This window comes from Odocoileus virginianus, chromosome 24 (assembly GCF_023699985.2).
Source record: "Odocoileus virginianus isolate 20LAN1187 ecotype Illinois chromosome 24, Ovbor_1.2, whole genome shotgun sequence".
NCBI classification, from domain to species: domain Eukaryota; kingdom Metazoa; phylum Chordata; class Mammalia; order Artiodactyla; family Cervidae; genus Odocoileus; species Odocoileus virginianus.
This window is the reverse complement of record NC_069697.1, coordinates 23,037,532-23,062,536: the sequence shown is the minus strand read 5'-3', so window position 1 is coordinate 23,062,536 and position 25,005 is coordinate 23,037,532. Positions and strand designations below refer to the sequence as shown.

The window sequence follows — 25,005 nt, the reverse complement described above, 5'->3', positions numbered from 1 at the left end:
GGAGAGTGAAAAAGTTGGCTTACAGCTTAACATTCAGAAAACTAAGATCACGGCATCTGGTCCCATCACTTCATGGCAAATAGATGGGGAAACAGTGGAAACAGTGGCTGACTTTATTTTTCCGGGGTCCAAAATCACTGTGGATGGTGATTGCAGCCATGAAATTAAAAGACGCTTGCTCCTTGAAAGTTATGACCAACCTAGACAGCATATTAAAAAGCAGAGACATTACTTTGCCAACAAAGGTCCGTCTGGTCAAGGCTATGGTTTTTCCAGTGGTCATGTGTGGATGTGAGAGTTGGGACTATAAAGAAAGCTGAGCGCCAAAAAATTGATGCTTTTGAAATGTGGTGTTGGAGAATACTCTTGAGAGTCCCTTGGACTGCAAGGAGATCTAACCAGTTCCTCCTAAAGGAGATCAGTCCTGGGTATTCATTGGAGGGCCTGATGTTGAAGCTGAAACTCCAATACTTTGGCCACCTGATGCGAAGAGCTGACTCATTGGAAAAGATCCTGATGCTTGAAAAGATTGAGGGCAGGAGGAGAAGGGGACAACAGAGGATGAGATGGTTGGATGGCATCACTGACTCAATGGACATGAATTTGGGTGGACTCCGGGAGTTGGTGATGGACAGGGAGGCTGCGGTTCATGGAGTCGCAGAGAGTTGGACATGACTGAGCGACTGAACTGAACTGAAGCCTTCTTTATGGTCCAACTCTCACATCCATGCGTGACTACTGGAAAAACCATAGCTTTGACTAGACGGACCTTTGTTCTCAAAATGTCTCTGCTTTTTAATATGTGTCTAGGTTTGTCACAGCTTTTCTTCCAAGGAACAAGCGTCTTTTAATTTCATGGCTGCAGTCACCTTCTGCAGTGATACTGCTGTGAACATCTGGAGCCCAAGAAAATAAAGTCTGTCACTATTTCCATTGTTTCCCCATCTATTTGCCGTGAAGTGGCGGGACCAGATGCCATGATCTTAGTTTCTTGAATGTTGAGTTTTAAACCAGCTTTTTCATTCTCCTCTTTCACTTTCATCAAGAGGCTCTTTAGTTCCTCTTCACTTTCTGCCATAAGGGTGGTGTCATCTGCATATCTGAGGTTATTGATATTTCTCCCAGCAATCTTGATTCCAATTTGTGCTTTATTCTAGCCTGGCATTTCGCTTGATGTACTCTGCATATAAGTTAAATAAGTAGGGTGACAGTATACAGCCTGGTTGTACTCCTTTCCCAATTTGGAACCAGTCCATTGTTCCATGTCCAGTTCTAACTGTTGCTTCTTGACTTGCATATAGGTTTCTCAAGAGACAGGTCAGATGGTCTGGTATTCCCATCTCTTTCAGAATTTTCCATAGTTTGTTGTGATCTACATAATCAAAGGCTTTGACGTAGTCAATTAAGCAGAAATAAATGTTTTTCTGGAACTCTCTTGCATTTTCTATGACCCAATGGATTTAACAGTTTATCTCTGGTTCCTCTGCTTTTCTGAATCCAGCTTGAACATCTGGAAGCTCATGGTTCACGTACTGTTGAATCCTGGCTTGGAGAAAATTTTAAGTATTACTTTGCTAGCGTGTGAGATGAGTGCAATTGTGCGGTAGTTTGAGCTTTCTTTGGCATTGCCCTTCTTTGTGATTGGAATGAAAACTGACCTTTTCCAGTCCTGTGGCCACTGCTGAGTTTTCCAAATTTGCTGGCATATTTAGTGCAACACTTTCACAGCATCATCTTTTAGGATTTGAAGTAGATCAGCTGGAATTCCGTCACCTTCACTAGCTTTGTTCCTAATGATGCTTCCTAAGGCCCACTTGACTTTGCATTCCAGGATGTCTGGCCCTAGGTGAGTGATCACACCATTGTGGTTATCTGGGTCATTAAAAAGATCTTTTTTGCATAGTTCTATGTGTTCTTGCCACCTCTTCTTAGTATCTTCTGCTTCTGTTAGGTCCATACCATTTCTATCCTTTATGGAGCCCATCTTTGCATGAAATGTTCCCTTGGTATCTCCAATTTTCTTGAAGAGATCCCTAGTCTTTCCCATTCTATTGTTTTCCTCTATTTCTTTGCATTGATCACTGAGGAAGGCTTTCTCATCTCTCCTTGCTATTCTTTGTAACTCTGCATTCAGATGGGTATATCTTTGCTTTTCTCTTTTGCTTTTTGTTTCTCTTCTTTTCTCAGCTATTTGTAAGGCCTTCTCAGACAACCATTTCGCCTTTTTTGCATTTCTTTTTCTTAGGGATGGTCTTGATCACTGCCTCCTGTAAAATGTCACAAACCTCTGTCCATAGTTCTGGGTGGTACATATAAACAGTTTTGTGCTGGTGAACCACAACAAGTTGAATATTTTACCTATAGTCTGATGTGTGCGTGAGTTAAACCTTTGACTAAAAATACCATGTCTAATAAAATTTTGTTTTATTTCTCTTCTAGTCATTTTAGCATTTTATTTTATAATTGCTTTAATGGTATGCTAACTGTGTAAAATAATTAGCTTTCAACAAGTCAAATTATTTTGTAAACTTAGAGATTTACTGAAGGAAATTTTAAAAATAAAGGTGCTTGTTCATTGATATAGCATGAAAAGTTTGAATAGTTTGGTTTTCTTTGAATAAATTAAAATTTTGGTTGTCTTTAAGCAGTGAAGAATGACAGAAAGTTTCAGAATATTTATAAATTCTTCTGTGGTTAAAATAAAGATAGCATATTTGGTTTAAAAAAGCCTTTTCACAGCTGTTATTTGGAATTTCAAGTGTGAAACTTTTAAAAAAATGTAGGAGAAAATGATATAGATAGTTTTAATCTTTATATACAGATTTCATTCAGAACATCTTGACTATTTGTATGTTGCTATTATATATAGGTACAGGTAATATTTTACCATAATCTGTATGGGGAATGCAAAAATGTTTTGTTAATTCTTTGTGAAATGAATATACTGCCAGAAATTACTTGTGCTATGTGCTGGAGCCAGAGTTAACACACAGCCTCTCAGCAGTGGATTAGCAAATGAAAAGAAGTGCTCTGAACCCAGGAGAAGAAGATAAGTGTCAAGAAATACTCCCATCCCCCTTTCTTCTCTTCCTGGCTTTTAGATCTTTGTGTGATGAGGCTCTTCTGGGGATACCCTAGTAACTATCTCTGAGCTGTGGCTCCCAGCAGCAAAGCAAACTGGAGATCCCTGGAGGCTGCAGCCTGGCTCTCTAGATCCTGGTTTCTTCCCTGCCCTTGCCTTGGTTGTCCACCCCCTACTGGTTTCTTTCATAAATAGACTGGGTGAACGGGCCCCCTACTCTAAAATATTGATCTCGTTGTCTGTCATTCCACTATTCTGATTTCACTTCTTTGGATTTTTAAAAAGATTTTTTCTGAAAGATCCCCTTTTAAAATGCAAATACCCCTGGGAGAGGTCAGACCTCAGTCCCCAGCTAACATCTCAATTGTCAGTTAGCACCTAAATTTACCTTAGTACACATTTGCCTGAGAAGAACCCTGGCTAAAAGTGATAAAACTAGTGGGAAGCTAGCATTTATAATAGTAGTAGTAGTAGTAATATTATTATTATTGGAAGGTAAGATGTACTAAGAGCCAAATTATTAGCAGCTAAGAATTGTTGTAAGTGCTTTACAAATATAAATTTTCCTAATTCCTTCATCAACCTGTTGTTGTTATTACCACTGTTATTTTACAGATAAGAAAACAGGTATGTGGACCGTAAATGCTTGTGTTAGACTCAGGCATTTGGATTTCTTAGGGCTCTCTGTTTTGCTGTGAGACTTTCCCTGCTATATGGCCTGTCAGAGAAGTGGCATCTGATCAACATTTCACCATTTTGACAATTTTGCATCAAATGCAATCATGCTGTTTGATTATCGGCCACTTCCTGTGGCCTTGCCATCATCTAAATAGATTTTTTAGTAACAACTGTAATGAAATTGACAAATTCCTTGTAACTAAGAGAATGTATTTGCAAGATATAGAGGAGAAGGAAGTAAAGAGACTAGTTTATAATTTAGCGCTATCTTTCCTACTTAAAACTTACACAAGTAACACATTCTCGTTATTTTGAGAAATTTAAACTATGGATTAATAAAATAATTTACAGTCTGATCCTGAGATAACCCAAAAGTGAATGGATGAATATATGTGTGTATATATACATATATTTTCTTCTCTAGGCCTTTTTTTTTCTTTTGAGCCTTATTTTCTGAATGTTCTGCAAGATGTCAACTCATACTACCTCTTTAAAATTTCAGAATGAGGGACTTCCCTGGCTGTCCAGTGGTTAAGACTCCACACTTCCAATGCAGGGGATGTGGGTTCAATCCCTGGTCAGGGAGTTAAGATCCTACCTATATGCTGCATGTGTGGCAAAATAAAAAATAAATATATAAAATAATAGAGTAAGAATGAAATAATTTTCCTTGAGTGTAAACAGCATTTCCCACTTCATCTCTGCAAGAAGTTGAACTGATAATTATTGTCTGTGACTTACCAGAAATGTGTTTAACAAAATTTTCTCTGTTTTCTTTTTGTGATCCCTTTCAAATAAAAAATAACCCTAGGTTCTTCTCTTGACCCCCATATTGAGTCAGTTCTTTGAACCAATGTTTGGTCTGCACTGATCTACCTCTGCTTCTATCTTGGCTTCAACAGTGCTACATCTTTAATTTCCTTGTAATATCTGGAACAGAAGTCTCCTTTAATCATACTCATCCTGCCTCTAGATCTGCCATTCAGATCCCTCTGTACCTACATATCTGATGGTGTCATTCTCCTTTATAGAATTCTAGAGTGGCTTCTTATTGCCCCTTGTAGACCATGGAAGCAGGCTTGGGAATGATTCAGGCAGCGAATTCTCCAGGTCCCAAGTAGCAGTTAAAAGGGAAGTTTGGAATGTTTTCTTGTTCCAGGTGGCCACGTCCCCTTTACTCTGCTACTGCACATAATGAGGAACAGGAGAGCCCCCTAAAGTGTCAGGTCTGGGCCCCCACTGTTTGAGTCTTAAGATAAAGTGTGCTGCTGCTCTGTGGAGAGTAAACTTTCAGTGGCAGCAAGTATCAAAAGTGGGAGACCACTCGGAGCCTAACTGCAGTAATCCGCTTGACTTTGCTTTGTCCAGGGTGGTGGTGGCGGCGGTGGTGTTCAGTCCCTAAGTTGTGTCTAACTGTTTGAGACCCCGTGGACTACAGCATGCCAGACTCTTCTGTCCTCCACTGTCTCCTGGCGTTTGCTCAGATTCCTGTCCATTGAGTCAGTGATGCTATCCAGCCATCTCGTCTTCTGCTGCCCCATTCTCCTTTGCCTTCCATCTTTCCCAGCATCAGGGTTTTCTCCAGGTAGAAATTTCCTTTCTGATTGACTGGTTGATCTCCTTGCAGTCCAGAGGACTCTCAAGAGTCTTCTCCAGCACAGCAGTTCAAAAGCATCACTTCTTCAGCACTCAGCCTTCTTTATGGTCCAACTCTCATATGCATACATGACTACTGGAAAAACCATAGCTTTGACTATATGGACTTTGTTGGCAAAGTGATGTCTCTGCTTTTTAATATGCTGTCTAGGTTTGTCATAGCTTTCCTTCCAAGGAGCAAGCATCTTTTCATTTCATGGCTGCAGTCACTGTCCATAGTGATTTCAGAGCCCAAAAAACTAAAATCTGTCACTGCTCCCACTTTGATTTCCCCTTTGATTTACCTTGAAGTATTGGAACGGGATGCCATGATCCTAGTTTTTTGCATGTTGAGTTTTAAGCCAGCTTTTTCACTCTCCTCTTTTACCTTCATCAGGAAGCTCTTTAGTTCCTTTTCACTTTCTGCTGTTAGAGTGGTGTCATCTGCGTGTTGGAAGCTGTTGACGTTTCTCCCGGCCGTCTTGATTCCGGCCTGTGGCTCACCCAGCCTGGCATCTCTCTCGTTGTCCTCTGCACGTGAGTTTAATGGGTGACGGCATGCAGCTTGGTCATCCTCCTTCCTCAGTTTTGAACCAGTTACTTGTTCCATGTCTGATTCTAACTGATGCTACTTGACCCACATACAAGTTTCTTTGAAGACAGGTAAGGTGGTCTGGTAGTCCCATCTCTTTAAGAATTTCCCACAATTTGTTATGATCCACAGTCAGAAGCTTTAGCATAGTCAATGAAGCAGAAGTAGATGTTTTTCTGGAACTTTCTTGCTTTCTCCATGATCCCATGAATGTTGGCAGTTTGATCTCTGGTTCCTCTATCTCTTCAAAACCTAGCTGGTACATCCGGAATTTCTCAGTTCACATACTGCTGAAGCTTGGCTTGAAGGATTTTGAGCATTACCTTGCCAGCATGTGAAATGAAAGTAATCATATGGTAATTTGAACATTGTTTGGCCTTGCCCTTCTTTGGAATTGAAATGAAAACTGACCTTTTTCAGTCCTGTGGCCACTGCTGAGTTTTCCAAATTTCCTGACATATTGAGTGCAGCACTTTAATAGCATCATCTTTTAGGATTTTAAATAACTCAGATAGAATTCCATCACTTCCACTAGCTTTGTTCATAGTAATGCTCTCTAAGGCCCACTTGACCTCACATTCCACGATGTCTGGCTCTAGGTGAATGACCACACCATTGTGGTTTTCCAGGTCATCAAGACCTGTTTTGTATAGTTCTTCTGTGTATTCTTGCCATCTCTTCTTAATCTTTTCTGCTTCAGTCAGGTCCTTAACGGTTTCTGTCATTTATCATGCCCATCCTTGCATGAAATGTTCCCTTTGTATCTCTAGTTTTTGTAAAGAAATCTCTAGTCTTTCCCATTCTGTTGTTCCCCTCTATTTCTTCACATTGTTCATTTAAGAAGGCTTTCTTCTCTCCTTGCTCTTCTCTGGAACTCTGCATTCATTTGGGTATATCTTTCCCTTTTTCCCTTGCCTTTCACTTTTCTTCCTTCCTCAGCCATTTGAATAGCCTCCTCAAGAACTACTTTGCCTTCTTGCATATTTTTCTTGGGCATGGTTTTGATCACCACCTCCTATACAATGTTATAAATCTCCATCCATAATTCTTCAGACAGATTCTTCAGATCTGTCTACCAGATTTAATCCCTTAAATCTATTTGTCACCTCCACTGTGTAATCGTAAGTGGTTTGATTTAGGTCATGCCTGAATGGCCTAGTGGTTTTCCCTTTCTTCAATTTAAGCCTGAATATTGCAGTAAGGAGCTGATGATCTGAGCTATGGTCAGCTCCAGATCTTTTTTTTTTTTTACTGACTGTGTAAGGATTCAGGGTGAAACAGTAGAGATAATAAGTATTCAGATTCTAGATATATTTTGACAGTAGAACCAAATATTTTGACTTATGGATTGGTGTGTGGGGACAGAGAGAGACTGGAGACAAGTATGATCTCAGGATTATTAACCTCAGGACCTGGAAGGATTTAGGATAATGGAGCGTTATTAATCACTGAGGTCTTACTTTTGCCATTAGCAACTATTGTTGTTTGCTTACTCAAATAAAATACTATATTTGAATGGATTTTGGACCTCAGAAAATCTTGAGGGAAGAGGAGTGCACATGTGAGGTCTGGGGTTGGTAATTTTAAATCTATACTTGACATACCCTGTATCTAAAAGTGAAGAAATTGTGGTAGGCAGGAGTATCTAATTGCTAAGACATTTTACAAGCAAAGAGGTGGAAAGAAAGCAAGAGTCAGCTTTACCTTTGCAGTTTTCTTCGGACCTGGAGATGGCATCTGCAAGTACCATTGAAATTCATATTGCTGTCCTAAAAAATTCAAAGCGTTGATCATGCTGCACACAATGTTCTGAGTGTTCTGTATCTAGATCCCCACCTGCAGCCCAAAGTTTGTATTCAATTTATGTTAAATCAGTGAAGAAAACACTTCATGATGTCCTACTTTTTAACTAGATTTTGTTTTATTATTTTTAGGTACAGGTAGCAGATGTGTTCCTTTAATTGATAAAGGAACAAGTTTGCTCAAAATCAGATTTCTTTTATTATGTTGGGGTTTGGGGATTGTGGGTTTGTTTTTTGGAGTAAGCCTCTAATTTCATATAATGTTTAGGCATGCAAGAATGTAAAAGATCATTATATTGACACTGATTTCTTATTTTTCCTTTTTTTCCTGTTATTTGCTTATATATCCTTGCACATTCCCGAGAGTCTAGTCAAACACAAAAGACAGAAGGGGAGAATACTTTTCCCTTAAGGCAAATTGTCAAGTCTATCAAATCAGAGTATGTTACAGAGCCATGAATTAAATAAAGGTCATTATGGGTATACTACTGGAAAGCCAAATTTTAAATAGTATTTAAAATTAGAATACTTAATATTATTTAAATAAATAGAGTGTAATATTGATTTATTCTCTATAGTGTGTCAAATATTTATTGTTTGCTATGGACATTTGCTATGTGCCAGATATTTGGTTATTTCAGCCCTTTAGCAATTCAGTGAAGGTGGTATGATTTTCCCTGTTTCACAGATGAAGTTTAGAGAAGTTAGCATGTTTGCTCAAGGCAGATGTAAAGCAGTATGTGGCAGGAGTGACATTCAGATGTAAGCTTTTCTGCTTTAGCCCCATGCTTGTAACTATGATTAGATTTTAGTAACTCCACTTAGAACCTTTGGAATGTAGATATTAGTAAGATGTGTTTAGGTCTTGCCAGTCCCAATTTTTAAAAAGGAATGACAGTTGGTAAATGGAATGTGAAAAGTGGTCACTACCCATTCTTTACCAGTAGATGGTAGCATAAAATTGAAAACAATGTTTTTGAAAGGGAACCGTCAGAGAAAGTAATGTGTGTGTTCTTTCAGAGCAAGGCGGATGAGAGATTAGTGAAATCTAAGGTAAATGAAAAGTGAGAATTGCCTTTGGTATTATGACAGGCAGCCCAGATATTAGGACCATTGAGAGCAAATTAACAAAATTATTCCTGGAAAAATACCTTGTAAAAAGAAAAATATTGGCTTTTTGCTTTTCTTTTATTAAAAATTGACATTGTTCTTAGTTTTCAGATGCTTCAAGTGTTGTCAACAGAGTTGTTTGGATTATGTGTTCCTCAGCTAGACTAAATAAATGCTAACAATGGATAAGTGCCAACACATTGGGCAGTTGCGGCTTGCTCAAGACCATTCCATCCTCAACCCGCAGAAATGGCATTGTGTGGACTGCAATACAACTGAGTCGATTTGGGCTTGCCTTAGCTGTTCTCATGTTGCGTGTGGAAGATATATTGAAGAACATGCACTCAGGCACTTTCAAGAAAGCAGTCATCCTGTTGCATTGGAGGTGAATGAGATGTATGTTTTTTGTTACCTTTGTGATGATTATGTTCTTAATGATAATGCAACTGGAGACCTAAAGTTACTACGAAGTACATTAAGTGCAATCAAAAGTCAAAATTATCACTGCACTACTCGTAGTGGAAGGGTTTTACGGTCTATGGGTACAAGTGATGATTCCTATTTCTTACATGATGGCACCCAATCTCTGCTTCAAAATGAAGACCAAATGTATACTGCTCTTTGGCACAGGAGAAGGATACTCATGGGTAAAATCTTTCGAACTTGGTTTGAGCGGTCACCCATTGGAAGAAAAAGGCAAGAACAATTTCAGGAGAAGTTAGCAAAAAGAGAGCTGAAGAAAAGACAACAAGAACTATTGGAACATCAAGCTAAAGCAGAATTAGAAAGTATGCCTCCCAGAAAGAATTCACGTTTGCAAGGTCTGGCTCAGTCCACCACAGTAGAAACAGTTCCTGTACCGCTGCAAGCCTCAGCGTTGCCAGCAAAAGAGAAAGTAGTGTCTACCTCAGAAGATGTAAGATTGAAAGAGGCTGGTGACTCCTCTGTTAAACGAAGGCCAACAGTAACTCCTGGTGTAACAGGATTGAGAAATTTGGGAAATACTTGCTATATGAATTCTGTTCTCCAAGTATTGAGTCATTTACTTGTTTTTCGACAATGTTTTTTAAAACTTGATCTGAACCAATGGCTGGCTGTGACAGCTAGTGATAAAACAAGATCATCTTATAAGCATCCTCCAGTCACAGATACAGTATATCAAATGAATGAATGTCAAGAAAAAGAGCCATATTCTGTGCACTTCAGACATCCAAGTTTATCATCAGGACTAAGTGGCGTAGCACCAAAGAGTAGAAAGATGGAACTCATTCAGCCAAGGGAGCCAAGTTCACAATACATTTCTCTTTGTCATGAATTGCATACTTTGTTCCAAGTCATGTGGTCTGGAAAGTGGGCCTTGGTCTCACCATTTGCTATGCTACACTCAGTATGGAGACTAATTCCTGCTTTTCGTGGTTATGGCCAACAAGATGCTCAGGAATTTCTTTGTGAGCTTTTGGATAAAATACAACATGAACTAGAGACGACTGGTACCAAGTTACCAGCTCTTATCCCTACTTCTCAAAGGAAACTTATCAAGCAGGTTCTGAATGTTGTGAATAACATTTTTCACGGACAGCTTCTTAGTCAGGTATGGATTTTTTAAAAATCTTATTGTCATCTTGGGAAATTCATAAAGTGAAGCCTAAAAAATGCACATGCTTTGTATAGCTAATATGTTAGTGTTAGTACTGTTCTCAGGTCAAATTAGATCACTTTTACAAGTATGTATGAAGATGTCATCTCATTCCAACAGTTGTTTCTTCATGAATCATTGGAAGTAGTTTTATGTCCATGGTATTAAAGCTTTATGATGGGGGTGGGGCAGGAATTAGGAAACAGAGCTTCTTAGGTTAATAATACTGCATTCATTCTCTGAGGGATTGAGATGAGTTTAATTGCACAAGGAACAGATTTGAAGACACTTTTGTACTAGGAATGGTTTTGGTGCACACTTAGTAGTTTCAGGAACCAAGAAAGTAGCCCTGGAGGATTTCCTGTAAAACCAAAGGGAGCAAGGACTGAAAACTTGAACAGGTAGATAGGAAAGTTTCAAGGTAAATAGGTGTGATTTTATTTAGAAAGATCCTAAATGGTTTTTCTCTATTTTAATTATAGCTGTAAAAATTTCCCTTTGTGACAGTCACAGAACCAGAATCTTCCATCTAATTGATGATTCTCTAGAATGAGTAGGCTCTTGGGTAGACTGTTACTAGACATCAGCTCTCTTCTTTTCCAGAGCATAGAACTTTTAAAAAATGTGTGTGTTGTTATTTTTTAACTGAGGCAGTTGAGTCACTATACACATATTCAGTTGAACTGTTCCTCAGTTAAACTTTCATGGTAATGATACCACCTTTTGTTTTTATAGCATACTTTTCTGGAATATAGTTTAAATATTTCTATGACGTTTATTTCACTTCATGTTTCAGAAATGTCTAGATTCTACATTGTGTGACTTAGCAAATAAGAGTTGTGGTTTTGGGGGTTGCATGCAATATTATTTTTCTATCATCTTTCTCTGTCATTTTTAACTTTTTATGCAAAAGTTACTTATATAGTACAGTAAATCTGTGTAGAAGAAAAGAAGCAAATCATACATTAGTCCCAGAACTCCACACAACCCACACATAAAACTATGAATATTTTGGTATATTTCCTTCTAGTTTTTTTCTGAATATTTATAAATATTTTTGCTCTAATTATATGGTCATGTTGAATTTACCTGCTTCTTTTTCCACTTTATCTAATAATTAAGGATTTTTCATAGTTATTAAAATATTTGGTCTTTTTTTTCACATTTCAGTGTCCAGCATATGTATATAGCATAATTCTTTTTAACCATTCCCCTATTGTTGACTTGTAAACTATTTCCAATTTTTCCATTACTATAATGTCACAGTCAATTACTACAGTTTTTCTAATGATTTTCTTAAGACAGAGTTCTGGAATTACTTTGTCAAAGGGTAGTACTTTTGATATGTGGTTGCAGATTCTTTTCCAGAAAGTTACCATTTCATGTTTTGAATAGTGTGAGAGTGTATGTACTTGTTTTTTTCCTTTATGGATGAATTTTGAATTTAATAAAAGTTGTTATGCCATCACTTTGCTCTCTTCCTTTCTAATGTGTAATAAATACTTAGAAAATTGGTCATTTCAGAAGATTCAGAGGTTGGTTGCTGGAATGGCTTTTTGAACCTGCCATATTCAAGAAACTGTTCTCAAAAGGTCAAACCTTGGTCCTAGTGAGTCCCCAAACTATTAACACTAGGGGTATTCTTCTTTTCTTTGTGTCAGTGTATTTAATTTAAAATGTAGATTACAATTGGCTTCTTTATTTTGTTGTGTGTTCCAGGAATAGAGCTTTTGTGAAAGTGTTTAGTAATATTTCATATCATGTGGATTATTAGATCTTTAAAGTCTGTCTTCAGTTATGGGCAGAGTTGGCATTAAATCCTGCTGAATGCTTTACCAAAGTTATTCTTTCCTTTTTCAGTTACTATATTTCCTATGTAAGTTGTCAGAAAGGCTTCCTGTTCTTTGAGGTTCCTATATTTTGATCAGGATTTTAATGTAGTGTTGTTTGCTTTAAGTGGAAGTATTTGTGTGTATTTTATCTATACTGTCTTTTGAAATTAGTACTTCAAAATTGGTATATACTAATTCAAAATTGGAAATTGGTAGTGCTTCAAAATCTGTATATACTAATGTACTAACATAAAAGTATGCTATATTTTAAAATTTGCATATAAAAATATACTAATAGCATTTTACTTTTTTATGGTTAAGAAGTTATAGGGATTTGGGAAGAGAAAACCCATCAGTGAAAGATGAGACAGGAAAAAGGGCAAAGAACCTCAAGTCTAATAATCTAAGCACATTAAATATATATAAATATATATTATATGTATAGACACACGTACACACATATATATATACACACAGTGTATATCTAATTAAGTGAGCCCATAGTTGTTTTTTTTTTTTTTTTTACTAAATTCAGACTTGACTGAACTTAGTAAAAAAAAAGCCCATAGAGCTTTTTGAATGCCTCATAGTTAAAGCCCATCAATGCATAGTGGGTTCATGGAAGAAAATATTATTCCCTGAAAATAATATAAAGCAGATCATTCAGAATTCTGATAGTACATTTTCAGAAGAAAAGCTTATTTACAGGTAATGACTTCTAGTGAACGGAGTAAATATTTTGACAGGAGGATTGTAATCTGAGAAACTAATATTTCTATTTGCAGGTTACATGTCTTGCATGTGACAACAAATCAAATACCATAGAACCTTTCTGGGACTTGTCACTGGAATTCCCAGAAAGATACCAATGCAGTGGAAAAGATAGTGCTTCCCAGCCGTGTCTGGTTACTGAAATGTTGGCTAAGTTCACAGAAACCGAAGCTTTAGAAGGAAAAATCTACGTGTGTGACCAGTGTAATTGTAAGTAGAGGCTGCATATTCTCTTTGTTTTTCTAAGGTTAGCAAAGAGAAACACAAGTGAGGGGAAACTGGAAGAAATTCCTTAAGTAACAGGTATAGAAATAAATTATTTATCAAAAGAAATTTGGGCTACATATTTCTGCTTTATAATTGATGTTTGTGAACTACGTGTTTGTTTTGCCTTATTGATGACATTAAAATATTTTTGATCCTATAGTAAATTGTAGAAAGGATTCATAAAATAAATTTAATATGTGAGTAGAATAAAGTAGTGAAGGGGAATAGTAAAAGGTATTTAGTACTGAATGAAATGATTAGTTTATGAGTCTTTTTGGTGCACATCAAAACATTGATATATAGATAACATGTATATGTGTGTGTATACACACTTATAAAATAGGAAATAATATACATTGCTGGACTGCTGCAATGGACATTGGCTTCATAAAAACAAAGATTTATTAAAAAATCATCCATTGACTGTCTCTTCTATAATTAGTCATTGTTCTAGTCATTGTGGAAAGAGGAAAGACACTTTCAAGATGCTCACATACCTAATGGAGGAAACAGGTAGACAAGGTCTACTGTGATAAGCTCTTCTAATGGAAGTGAGCATAGGAACCCAGCACTGGGGGATGAAACAGCCATTTCAACTAAACAGAAGCATCCTCTTCCAGAGAAACAGTAGATAAAACCACATCAGATCTGCTACATCTTCATCCGGTTTCTTTATCTCTAGCAACGTGTAGTACGTGGCATTTTAAACGTTTATACTATATATTTGCAGATATTCTCCTTAATCTCCATGTCTGAAAAAAAAATGACTCTAGGGCGTTAGATAATAAATTCCTAAGTTAACATAAAAGAAACAGTGGCTGTTCCAGCATTTAAAAAATGGCATATAAGTTGCTGGTGTTCTAGAACAACTTACACCAACATTGTTTTCCGAGTGCTGCCTATTATGAAATCTGTTGTAAATAGGAGCCTAATATTTATAAGATTAGAAGAAAATAAACCTTTATTGATAAAGTGTATAGTGTTTATTTTCTTGAACATAAATGTGAATGGTCCTAGATGTTTTCTTCACCAAATCTGGGAGTAGAAAGATATGAAAATAAATGCATAAAATTATAACATGTTTATATCTGCTGGGTCCACCAAAGGCCTAAAAGAGCTGCTTGAATTTAATTTATGATGGCAAATGTTTAAAACTATAATTCAAGGAGTTAACATCCTTTGTCTAGCTACACTTGTACCATATATTCTGGGAGACAACCCAAAGTTAAGTCCCTAAGATCCTGCAGCAGTCTGATACCTCCAGAGCATAGACCTGGAGGAAAGACTTCTGGTGGAAAGAGGAGTTGGGTTAGAGGACAGCCTCATGGTGGACTGATTCACTTCCTATAAGAAGTAGCTTCTCCTGTGGCTGGCTTTGCGGTTGATATACAAGTTGAAGGATAACTCCTGGACATCAGGAGCAAATTTTGGTAGCCAATGGCCTAGAGAGAAGCTGCAGCACAAGGTCCATAGGTGGACCTCTAGAGATAGCAGAGGGTAAAAAGAATCCTCAGTTCCCCTTGTTTGAGATCTGGTACTAAAATAGCAAGACACCGAAGGAGATCTCAGATACAGAGCTAATGAAGGCTTGCTTTCTCAGGCGGTGCTGGGTTGGATCTCCAGGAAGCAGGGAGGGGTGCTCTGGGCAGGAAGGTTCCATGCCCATGGGATTCTGATTAGCCTCAAGAAGTGAACTGACCATGATTGATTAGACTTTGGTAAGAGTATATTAAAGTACGTGTTTAGGGAGTAATTTTTCCTTTTAGTTGGCATAGCCAAATCCATTTAAAAATATTATAGCACTATATCTTTCTGTTGCCTTATTTCAGGACTATATTAAATCATGTACAGTGTATGTGGGGGATTGGTTCCAGGCACACCCACTTATACTGAAATCTGCCAATCTGCCAAACCATCCCTGAAGATTTCACATCTACAGATTCAACCAACTGTGGATGTAAATTTCAATCCATGGTTCGCTGAATCTGTGTGTGCAAAACATACAGTCAACTGTGTCAACTGTGATTGAAAAAGATAAAAATCTGCATGTTAGTGGATCCATGAGTCCAAGCCTTTGTTGTTCAAGGGTCAACTGTGCTTATTATTTGTTTACCTGTCAGCCTTGACTAGCTCATAAGTTTTGTATGTGTGGTTTACATGATTGTGGGATTCCCTGGTGTTTCAGATGGTAAAGAGTCTGCCTGCAGTGTGGGAGACCTGAGTTCGATCCCTGGGTCGAGAAGATCCCCTGGAGAAGGAAATGGCAACCCACTCCAGTATTCTTGCCTGGAGAATCCCATGGACAGAGGAGCTGTCCATGGGGGCTACAGTCCATGGGGTCACAAAGAGTCAGACATGACTAAGCGACTTCACTTTCACTTTCTTTTACATGATCGTTAAGTGTCTTGAAAGCAAGGCCATGCCTTTATCTTTAGCCCTGTATAATGCCTATAACTCAGTAGATGTTTAATTGATAATACATGTCTGAATTATTTTGAGTTTACTCAAGCATTTCATTGTATCCTTAAATTTGCATCTCATTCTGTTTTTGATATCATAGCAAAACGTAGAAGGTTTTCCTCAAAACCAGTTATACTCACAGAAGCACAAAAACAGCTTATGATTTGCCACCTACCTCAGGTTCTCAGACTCCATCTGAAACGATTCAGGTTAGTAGTAGAATAAAGTTTAATACTTGACTGGGAGACTTATCTACTTCTGCTTTTTTTTTTTTTTAAAGGAGAAAAAATTCTGTCATTATCTCTAGCCCTAATCATAAACAACATGTTCAGTAACTATCCTTCTGATACTATCTTCCCTTGTAGAATACATTGCTGATAGCAGACTCCTTGCATTTTGGTTTGCGCAGTATGTTATTCTCCTAGTCTCTGCTTATAGTGTATAATATTCAGCATGTTTTAGGTACAAAATTTTAAAATTAAAATCTATAGCTTGAGAGTATTTGACTCAATTGCTTCATGCTTGGAAAATGCCCGATGTCCATATTCTTTGAGGAATATAATGTAGAATTTTTTTCTCAAGACTATAGTCAAGCATTCACAGAAATAATTATGAAGTGGAAATACTAAGTACCACAAACTACATACAAATGAATTGATCAGAGCCCTAGAGGAAGGCATTCGCTGATATCTAAACATTCCCAAAGCCTCCCTAATGGCACAGGGGACTTCATGTAATTTAAATCTCAGTTCATATGTCATCTCAGGACTTTCCTGACCACCCCATTTAAAAGTAGCACCACCAACTGTGTCACATTACCTACCCTATTTTTGCTTCTTGGCAAAAACCAATATCTGCAATAGTTGATTTATTAATACCTGTTTCTGTCCCCCTAAACAGAAGTTCAGTAACGACAGTGGTCTTGTCTTTTCATTCCTGTATTCCAAAATCCAGAACTGAGCTCAGTACATAGGTGCCCCAAAATACTAAGTGAATGAATGGGATGTATGCAAGAGGAGGAACACTTTAGCCTGAAAGCAACATGAACAAAGGTATGAAGGAACAGGAAAGGGTACACAACAAAAGGTTTAGTGAAGAATCTGGGCGAGACCTGCCAGGGTGTGTGAAATCAAGTGGAATGAAAATTGTTATGTGTTAATATTGTCCAGGGGGCTTCCCAGGTTGTGCTAGTGGTAAAGAACCCGCTTGCCAATGCAGGGGACATAAGAGACACAGGTTTGATCCCTGGGTCGGGAAGATTCCCTGGAGGAGGGCATGGTAACCCACTCCAGTACTTTTGCCTGGAGAATCCCATGGACCGAGGAGCCTGGTGGGCTACAGTTCATAGGGTCACAAGGAGTTGGACACAACTGAAGCGACTTAGCATGCACGATATCGCCCAGGGCCAGGTAGCAAAGGCCTGGGAACATGGAGAGGTCAGACCATATATGAGATTTTATAGATAGAATTAAAAGGGTTTAAACTTCTGGTACTTAGTTGGCTACTATAAATCACTGAAAAAACTTTTTGTTCTTCATAATTGCCTCTTTAATCTGCCGTTTGAAGCTCTGCTTAATTTAAACCTATTTGCCTCCCTTCCATCTTCTAACCAAAATATTTGTGATGCTTCCATGCCATATTTCTGATTCAGGGACCATTTTTATGCTGCCTTTACCACCACATTTATCTTTTTCCTTTCTCTTCATCCATTAAAAATATACTATTATATTTGCCAGTATATAAAATATATAGGGCATATAAAAGGGAGAATGGGATTGGGGAGGGGCACACAAGAGCTTTAGAAGAAACATAAGAAACAGAACATTTCTAATGCCTTACAAGCTCCCCATGTGTGCCTACTAGTCCTATTCCCTCTCTCAGAAATAAATCATGACTTTTTGGTATAGTGTTATCTTGTTCTTTTATCATTTTACTGTATTTTTATCAGCAGACAAAAAGGGATATCCTGCTCATCAACGGAAATAAATTATTTTCTAATTAGACAACTGACAAGTACTTATTTAGCATAATTCAGTAAATTAAGGTTTGAATTTTATGGTATAATAAAAGAGAGATAAAGTGAGAATGATAGGAACTTACGTTAAGCAAGTTCCATTATTTTACATGCTTGGTACTAAGATTAAAGGTGCACTGGATACAGGACTCTTTATACACGTAACAGGGAAAGACTGGGATATGACTTCTAGTGTGGCAGGTGACATAATTTGCAAGTCTCATCTTTAGTTCCATACAATTTTACATCACACTAATTAAGCATTTTCATTTTTTTCTTCATAAAACCTATTTGCCTTTCTCCCTACTTTACCTGCTGCTGTCTTAACTGCATGCTTTAATACATGGATACTATATTTTCAGCTGGTTTTTGTCATTGTACCATAGCGCTCCAGGTTGTACTATAATCTCTTGAAAGAACCACCATTTATTACATTATTTTTCCCCTGTAGCACCAATTCATACTATTCAATGATAAAAGCATTGCTTTACATGCATAGATCCAGTACTGGGAAGCATGACCAACAGATTGAGAAATTGACAGTATAGGGACGATATCTGAGTTTTGTCACTAATGCGTATTATATTGATTTACACACAGGAAGGGTCACAGCTTCTTTTTTTTTTTAATTATGAAGAGCTCTTGAAGTGTTCTGAGGAATTAAGAGGTGCCTGTTTTGTTTGGGTTTTTTTCCCCACACCTGGCCAAGAAAGACCCAGATTACGTCTCCCAGGAACAAATTCTAGGTCCTGGGATATCCTCCTCAAAGTATTAACAAGACAGTAAAGAATTAAAAACCCTTTGGTGCCTTGGATTTCTCACTTCAAAGGGGGAAAATGCCATAAGGCTGTATTTCTTCTGAAAGTTAATTTTCTTCCTATACTATCCTCTAACTACAGAAGCCAAATAATTTTAGAACCTCACTGTACTTGTTTGGTAAGTAAGTCTAAATTCCTCTATTGTAGCCAACTTCACTATTTAAAGGATTTACTATTTACAATTTTTATATGGAATTGTACTCTGCTCTCTGAGGTTTTCTATATTATGAGTCTGGACCAGGTACGTGGTTATGGTCCCTTGACTTTGTTGATAATTTTACCCTGATTTATTTGCAGGTGGTCAGGACGTAATAACCGAGAGAAGATTGGTGTTCATGTTGGCTTTGAAGAAATCTTAAACATGGAGCCCTATTGCTGCAGGGAATCCCTGAAGTCCCTCAGACCAGAATGTTTTATGTATGATTTATCTGCTGTGGTAATGCACCATGGGAAAGGATTTGGCTCAGGACACTACACTGCCTACTGTTACAATTCTGAAGGAGGTATGAAAAAAAGTATTTTATCTTGGGGTAGGCTTTTGGAAGCCAGGGTTCAGTCTTCACGGATTTCTAAATTAGACACTAAGTAATCTTAAGAAAAGCCACTTGATTTGTTTTCTTTCAAGAAGAAGAAAAAAACAGGGGTTTTGTGCAGAAAATGGGATATTCTATGATGCAGGACTGTGGTAGTTTTGTCTTGTAAGGGCTGAAGGGATAAAATAGTAAGGTTGATCTCTTTAGTTACAAGTCAAATAGTGCGAAAGGCACACTTCCAAGAGTAGGTCCTCTGTCTTCTGGTTGAAGTCAGGTAATTTTAAGAACAGAGCACCTAATAACTGGGGAATCACAGATATTTGGAACAACTTTGATTTCAACTTCTAACATGAAACTTTTGCATACTGCTTCCATGAACCTTAGAAAAAAAGGTATGGACAAAAAGTCCGTATAACCCAGGAGGCAATTAATATTACCATGAGTTGTACACAATTTGCTTTATAATTACCAGCAAAAGCATTAACTGGTAAGATTATACCAGGAGTTAAAGATAGTGTCAAGTAAACGAATCAGATTCTATAACTTCAAATTACTTCTAGGACAAAGGTAGGTGATTCGAGTAACATACTGCCCAAGCTGCTATTTCTAATTTAAAGAACTAAATTGGCTAGACAATTATTTTTCCTTAAAAAAAAAAACCAACCCTCAACTCTCACTGAAACTCTTTAAATCCATGTTTTCATTTATACTAGAAATTTCTAAATTTCTAAATTTCTAAAGTTCCTTTGTAAACATTAAGATATATTTTTGTGCTTCACTCTAGGGTTCTGGGTACACTGCAATGATTCCAAGCTCAGCATGTGCACTATGGATGAAGTATGCAAGGCCCAAGCTTATATCTTGTTTTATACCCAGCGAGTTACTGAGAATGGACATTCTGAACTCCTGCCTCCAGAACTCCTGAATGGTAGCCAGCATCCCAGTGAAGAAGCTGATACCTCTTCTAATGAAATCCTTAGCTGATCCAAAGACAGTGGGGGTTTTCCTCTTGTGATTTGTATATATACTTTTTAAAAGGGCTGACTTAACAATTTGGGGCTTCACTGTTTATTTTTACTTACTAATCAGTGCACACTGTGTTTACACATTTTGTATCTAACTGCAACAGATTTTTTACAGAGATGAAGTTAGTTTAAGTATATGTGTATCAGTGTCAGTAGGTAGTTTTTGTTAAATACTTGGGGGTTTTAAACTTTTAGTGTTTACCTCAGACTGATGTTACCCCTTTCTTGTGTTTTGATGTCTTAATTGGCTCAGATCATGAATTTGTGCAATCTTCTACTGAAGAAGTTCAGATGGCATCATTTTATAATTTATCTTTTATAGTTATTTTCTATACAAATTCTTATCAGACAGATTAAACTTGCTTCACTAAGTCTTACCAGAAAAAGGGCATTTCTTTCAGATTGGTGTATCCATTCAACTACTGCAAAGTGAAATATTACCTACTCATCATTCAATACCCGAGGCTTTGTGTGTGACAGGACTCAATAGACTTGACTTTGGTAAACAGAACTTCAAGTTTGTTGTAAAAATTATTTTTTACTTGGCATAGTCAAACTGTTATACAAAGGAAGATGACAGCTTTATAAATAGCATGTTTAAATGGCTTCAGTACTATGGACATGAAAATAATGATGGCTGAGACATATTAATAATTTTGATTTGTCTGACAGCAAACGTTTGTCCAAATTCTAATAAAGCAGTCATTAAAAAAAAAAATGAATGTAGCAAACAGTATATTATGGTGTAATACAAGTACAGTTCAGCTTGGATATGAGTTCATTTTATATATTTAACGTTAGATCTCTTAAAGTTTTGTACTATTATATCTTAAGATTTTTGGTTTAAAGGGATAGAAATCAGACTTGAAGAGAAAAAAAACTGCATAGGACAGAGAACGTTCAAAATTGGCATCTGAGCAAAATGTTCATCTCACTTAGAATAAGTAACTAAAGCCACATTAAATTGCTCTTGCTAGTATTATATGACTACTAAAAGCCTCTTAGATATTCAAACATTGGGCCCTTTTTGAATTAAAATCACATTTGCATTTTATTGAAAAAATATAGTATGAAATACTCATTGCTCTTCCCTAACAACCTCATTAGGTATCTTTAAAATCCTACTGCTGCTAACTTTATTTGGAAAGAAGAGACTCCACTAACCTCTACAGATCGGTGTTAACCACTGGAAAATCAATTATCTTTTCTCTTAAGTAGGTTTGCTTGCAGGTTGAAATCATCAGGGGCAGCTGATCATGAAGTGCAATGAGAATTTATCACTTCATAGACAAATCATTCATGCCAAAACTACAGCTTGAGTTTAAATGGCTAAGATTTAAAATTATTCATCTATTAAATACCTATGCAAGTTGTTACCTCAACTGTCAATGTAATTATACCTCATTAAAGATTTATTGTGGGTAAGATACTTGAGTCTAGCCTTTTTTAACACCAAGGATTAAACTATATTTTTTAGTGTACCTAATTTTAGTGCAACAGTTTAAAAACAACTCTGGAAACTATGTTGTTTAGTGGTATAGTTGCTAGGCATTTACTTTTTAAACTCTTAAAACTCAAACCGATGGGGGAAGCTGTGTGTGTGTGAAGTCAAGGAAAGGGGACTATGGGAACTCTGTACTTTGTGCTCAGTTTTGCTATGAACCTAAAACTGATCTAAAAAAAAAAAATTAAGGCTATTTAACAAAACTAAAACCAAGTCAAGATTTCTTACAGTATATCTCAATGTGGATTTCTACATTGTTAAATTTATCTAACAAAAAAACAACGTATTTTGGTTGTAAAATAATTTACTAAAGGCACTATTGTTAAACATCAAACTAATAATTTGTTACCAATAAGGTACATCATTGTAAACATGACAAAATGATTTTCAAGAGATACATCACTACCAGGTAAACAATACAATTTTTTTTTGTAAGTAACAGCTTTCCTATTTACAGGATCATATTTTTTCCAGCCGTTTCAGGGGCATGCAGTAAAGCCATTGCTCCCAACCTGGGAAGGGAGCTTGGAGCTTACAATTAGAGGGTCACTACTGCTAGAGATCTTACAAAGCTCCAAATTCTTGACTCAGTTCAAAAGTTCTTGGGTTTAGAAATAAAAACACTTTATACCTCCCACCAAATCCCCAAAAGAGCTAGCTGGAGGGTCCAAGCCCTGTAACATGTCCAGGCATGAATTGGCGAGCTCTGCCACTTGCACATCATCACAGGAAATGGAGAAATTATTCAAAGGTAGCTATTGAACATTAGCACCATAATAAACATGGCTCATATAGCTAAAACCTAGGCTGTGTATGCCACAAGGTAACATTCATTTGTAGCTCTAATATGGAAGAGCAGCTTTTTAATGTATAATAAATGATGCAGTACAGAAGTCAGGTTTCTCCTATGAGAAAAATGTTAAAACACAAACTAAACAGCATCCCCGAGGCAATCTGTGCTAAAGCATATGCAAATTAAGGCTTTACCCTGGTACACAACAATTTTGAAATTATGTGGGAACATTCCCAACGAATCACTTACACAGAATTCAAGCAATCTGTTTTAAGAACTGTGGGGTTCAGTTCAAATATTTGGTATCTTACATTCAACTTACACACTTAGCTGCTATGAGTGTCACTGTAACTTCACTTCCTGAAAGTGAAATACCACCCATGATGTTATGACTTCAAACCAGTCCAGGGGCAGGGTGCTAGAGAATTTGGTTCATGATGAAAAAGTAGTAACTGAAATAACTAGAATGAGATCTAAACATGGAAAGTACTGTTTTTCTTTGTGTGGTTTTAAGTGCCCTTTTGGCTTACTAAGTAGGCGAAATACATTTTTCAATAACTACCACCACTGGACAAAGGATCTAAATGTTGAAATGTTAGTAAATCAAGGTTTTAAGTTGGCACAATGTTCCTACTAAGTTATGTTTTAATTATATCTTTCTAATATCAAGGGGTTAAATGAAAGACACGCATTAATACTGTCCTAAAAAAAGTAAAAGCAAAATGTTCCAAAAGCTGTTTTTAACTTACGAAAATTCTCCTCCCACTTTATATTATGTCTAGTTCGTGTTTTAGCCACTCAGTCAGAAGGAAAGTTTCAGTGTGGGGGTCTACAATCCAGACAAAAGGCTCTACATTTTCCTACATTATGCTATGCTAAACTATTTCCTATAGAGAATTACCACCACAGACATTGAAATATAGCTCTCAGATCTGAAAATGTCTTTATTTTTTAGAAAATGGATTCCAGGAAGGTTAAAAAGCAATACCAGAGGATATAGAGGTGCAGAACTGGATGTAGTCATTCAAAGCATTCAATTAAGAATATGGCAATATAAATATCTGAAAAGCATCTCTTAGGTGTTTGAAACAAAATGTATAAGTCATTCCTAACTATTTGGAGCTTTACAGACAGAAAATGGTTAACATTTCAAAGTCCTGGAAGCTTTTTCCTTGGTTAATAACATTAAATGGTTTGCCTTTGATCAAATTCCTTCCGTTTTAAACATGGATAAAAGTATTACATAGGTCCACTGTTAAGACAACATGTTGCAAATTAAATCTGGTATAATGTATTCCAACAAAGCTTAGAAAATAAAAGGTGTTGTGGTGGCTTTGGACTAAGTTTAATAGTCGTCTCCTCGGCTGACAACTTCTTTACATGTTGGACGCAAAAGTATGGTATGTTCAAACTGTGCTGTATATGATCCTTTAATGTCACATAATGGTGGATATGGGTCTACAATGCCCAAGTCACACAGATTCTTCAGAGCCATCAAGTATTTACTTTCTCCCAAACGATCCAGCCATCTGCGGCAGAAGGCAAGAGTGCCAAAGTTTTCATTGATGACATTTAGCAAGTGTTTTGTTCTTGGAAGCCTAAGAGAAAAGTCCAAGATTAATAGTTAGCTACAAAGTTACCAACTCATTTCCCCCATTAAGGAAAACTCAAACAAAAACTATGACTTAGTAATTAAAGTTCAAAAAACTCTCTTTGCTGCCTCTTTCAACTTCCAAAAACCAGAATGTATAATACTCAATTACAGATGGCAGATGGAAAGAAGACCACATGAAGGTTATATTTATATGTCTATGCACGCAGTGTTAAATTTCAAGTACAAACTTATCAATAATATTAAGGTGGGAATTCCCCTTATGGGGGAAATTTCGGCATCAAGCTGAAAAAGATCTGATCATAAAGAAGAGGCTTCAATCATCTCCAAAAAGTTTTTAAAAAGTAAATAAAAATACAAAGTTTACCAATGGGAAAATAGTAAAACCAAAAACCTAGGAATACCAGCAAAACAATAATCTAATTATTACAATTATTGGAAACAAGATATGAAGAGAATACTTAGATCATTTCATCTCAGTTAACATTTCTAATAGGGCTTTTTTTTTTTTTTTTTTGCTGAATTATAGAAATTTACAGACCTTATTGTTAGAGGCTATAGAACTGTGCATTTATGAATGTACCACTGTGGATGTCCATCACACATTTTAAAATGCTGTTAACTGGAAAGAGAAATTCATCAATCTTATAAAGAATAGCCTCTCACCTTATTGGCACATGTCCAACATCAAAATTTTTCATGTAATGTGAACATTCCATATCATCATGAACCACACCTTTTCCTGTGCTACCAAAGGTTTCGATGGCATATACTTCTCCTTCCTAAAAATATAATATGAGTCAAGGGAAACGAAGAAAAATTCAGAATGAATTAAAATTCC

General features: G+C 36.8%; 2 protein-coding genes across 3 annotated transcripts in view; one reads left to right on the top strand and one right to left on the bottom strand.

Annotated features, from left to right (window-relative positions):
* Nucleotides 1-21,972, top strand: part of USP44 (ubiquitin specific peptidase 44) — a 30,233-nt gene extending 8,261 nt beyond the window's left edge. For both annotated transcript variants that reach the window (XM_020912812.2, XM_020912811.2), the window contains exons 2-6: nucleotides 9,004-10,490; nucleotides 13,153-13,348; nucleotides 15,966-16,074; nucleotides 18,995-19,200; nucleotides 20,015-21,972. In XM_020912812.2, coding sequence (XP_020768471.2) covers nucleotides 9,072-10,490; nucleotides 13,153-13,348; nucleotides 15,966-16,074; nucleotides 18,995-19,200; nucleotides 20,015-20,214 — 2,130 coding nt within the window. In that variant the 5' untranslated portion in view covers nucleotides 9,004-9,071 and the 3' untranslated portion in view covers nucleotides 20,215-21,972. The remainder of the gene's footprint in view (nucleotides 1-9,003; nucleotides 10,491-13,152; nucleotides 13,349-15,965; nucleotides 16,075-18,994; nucleotides 19,201-20,014) is intronic.
* Nucleotides 21,973-23,470: 1,498 nt separating this feature from the next.
* The window catches only part of METAP2 (methionyl aminopeptidase 2), a 29,811-nt gene continuing 28,276 nt past the window's right edge, over nucleotides 23,471-25,005 (bottom strand). The window contains exons 10-11 of the mRNA XM_020912815.2: nucleotides 24,831-24,946; nucleotides 23,471-24,150 (exon numbers count right to left, since the gene is read on the bottom strand). Of these exons, the coding sequence (XP_020768474.1) occupies nucleotides 23,898-24,150; nucleotides 24,831-24,946 (369 nt within the window). The 3' untranslated portion in view covers nucleotides 23,471-23,897. The remainder of the gene's footprint in view (nucleotides 24,151-24,830; nucleotides 24,947-25,005) is intronic.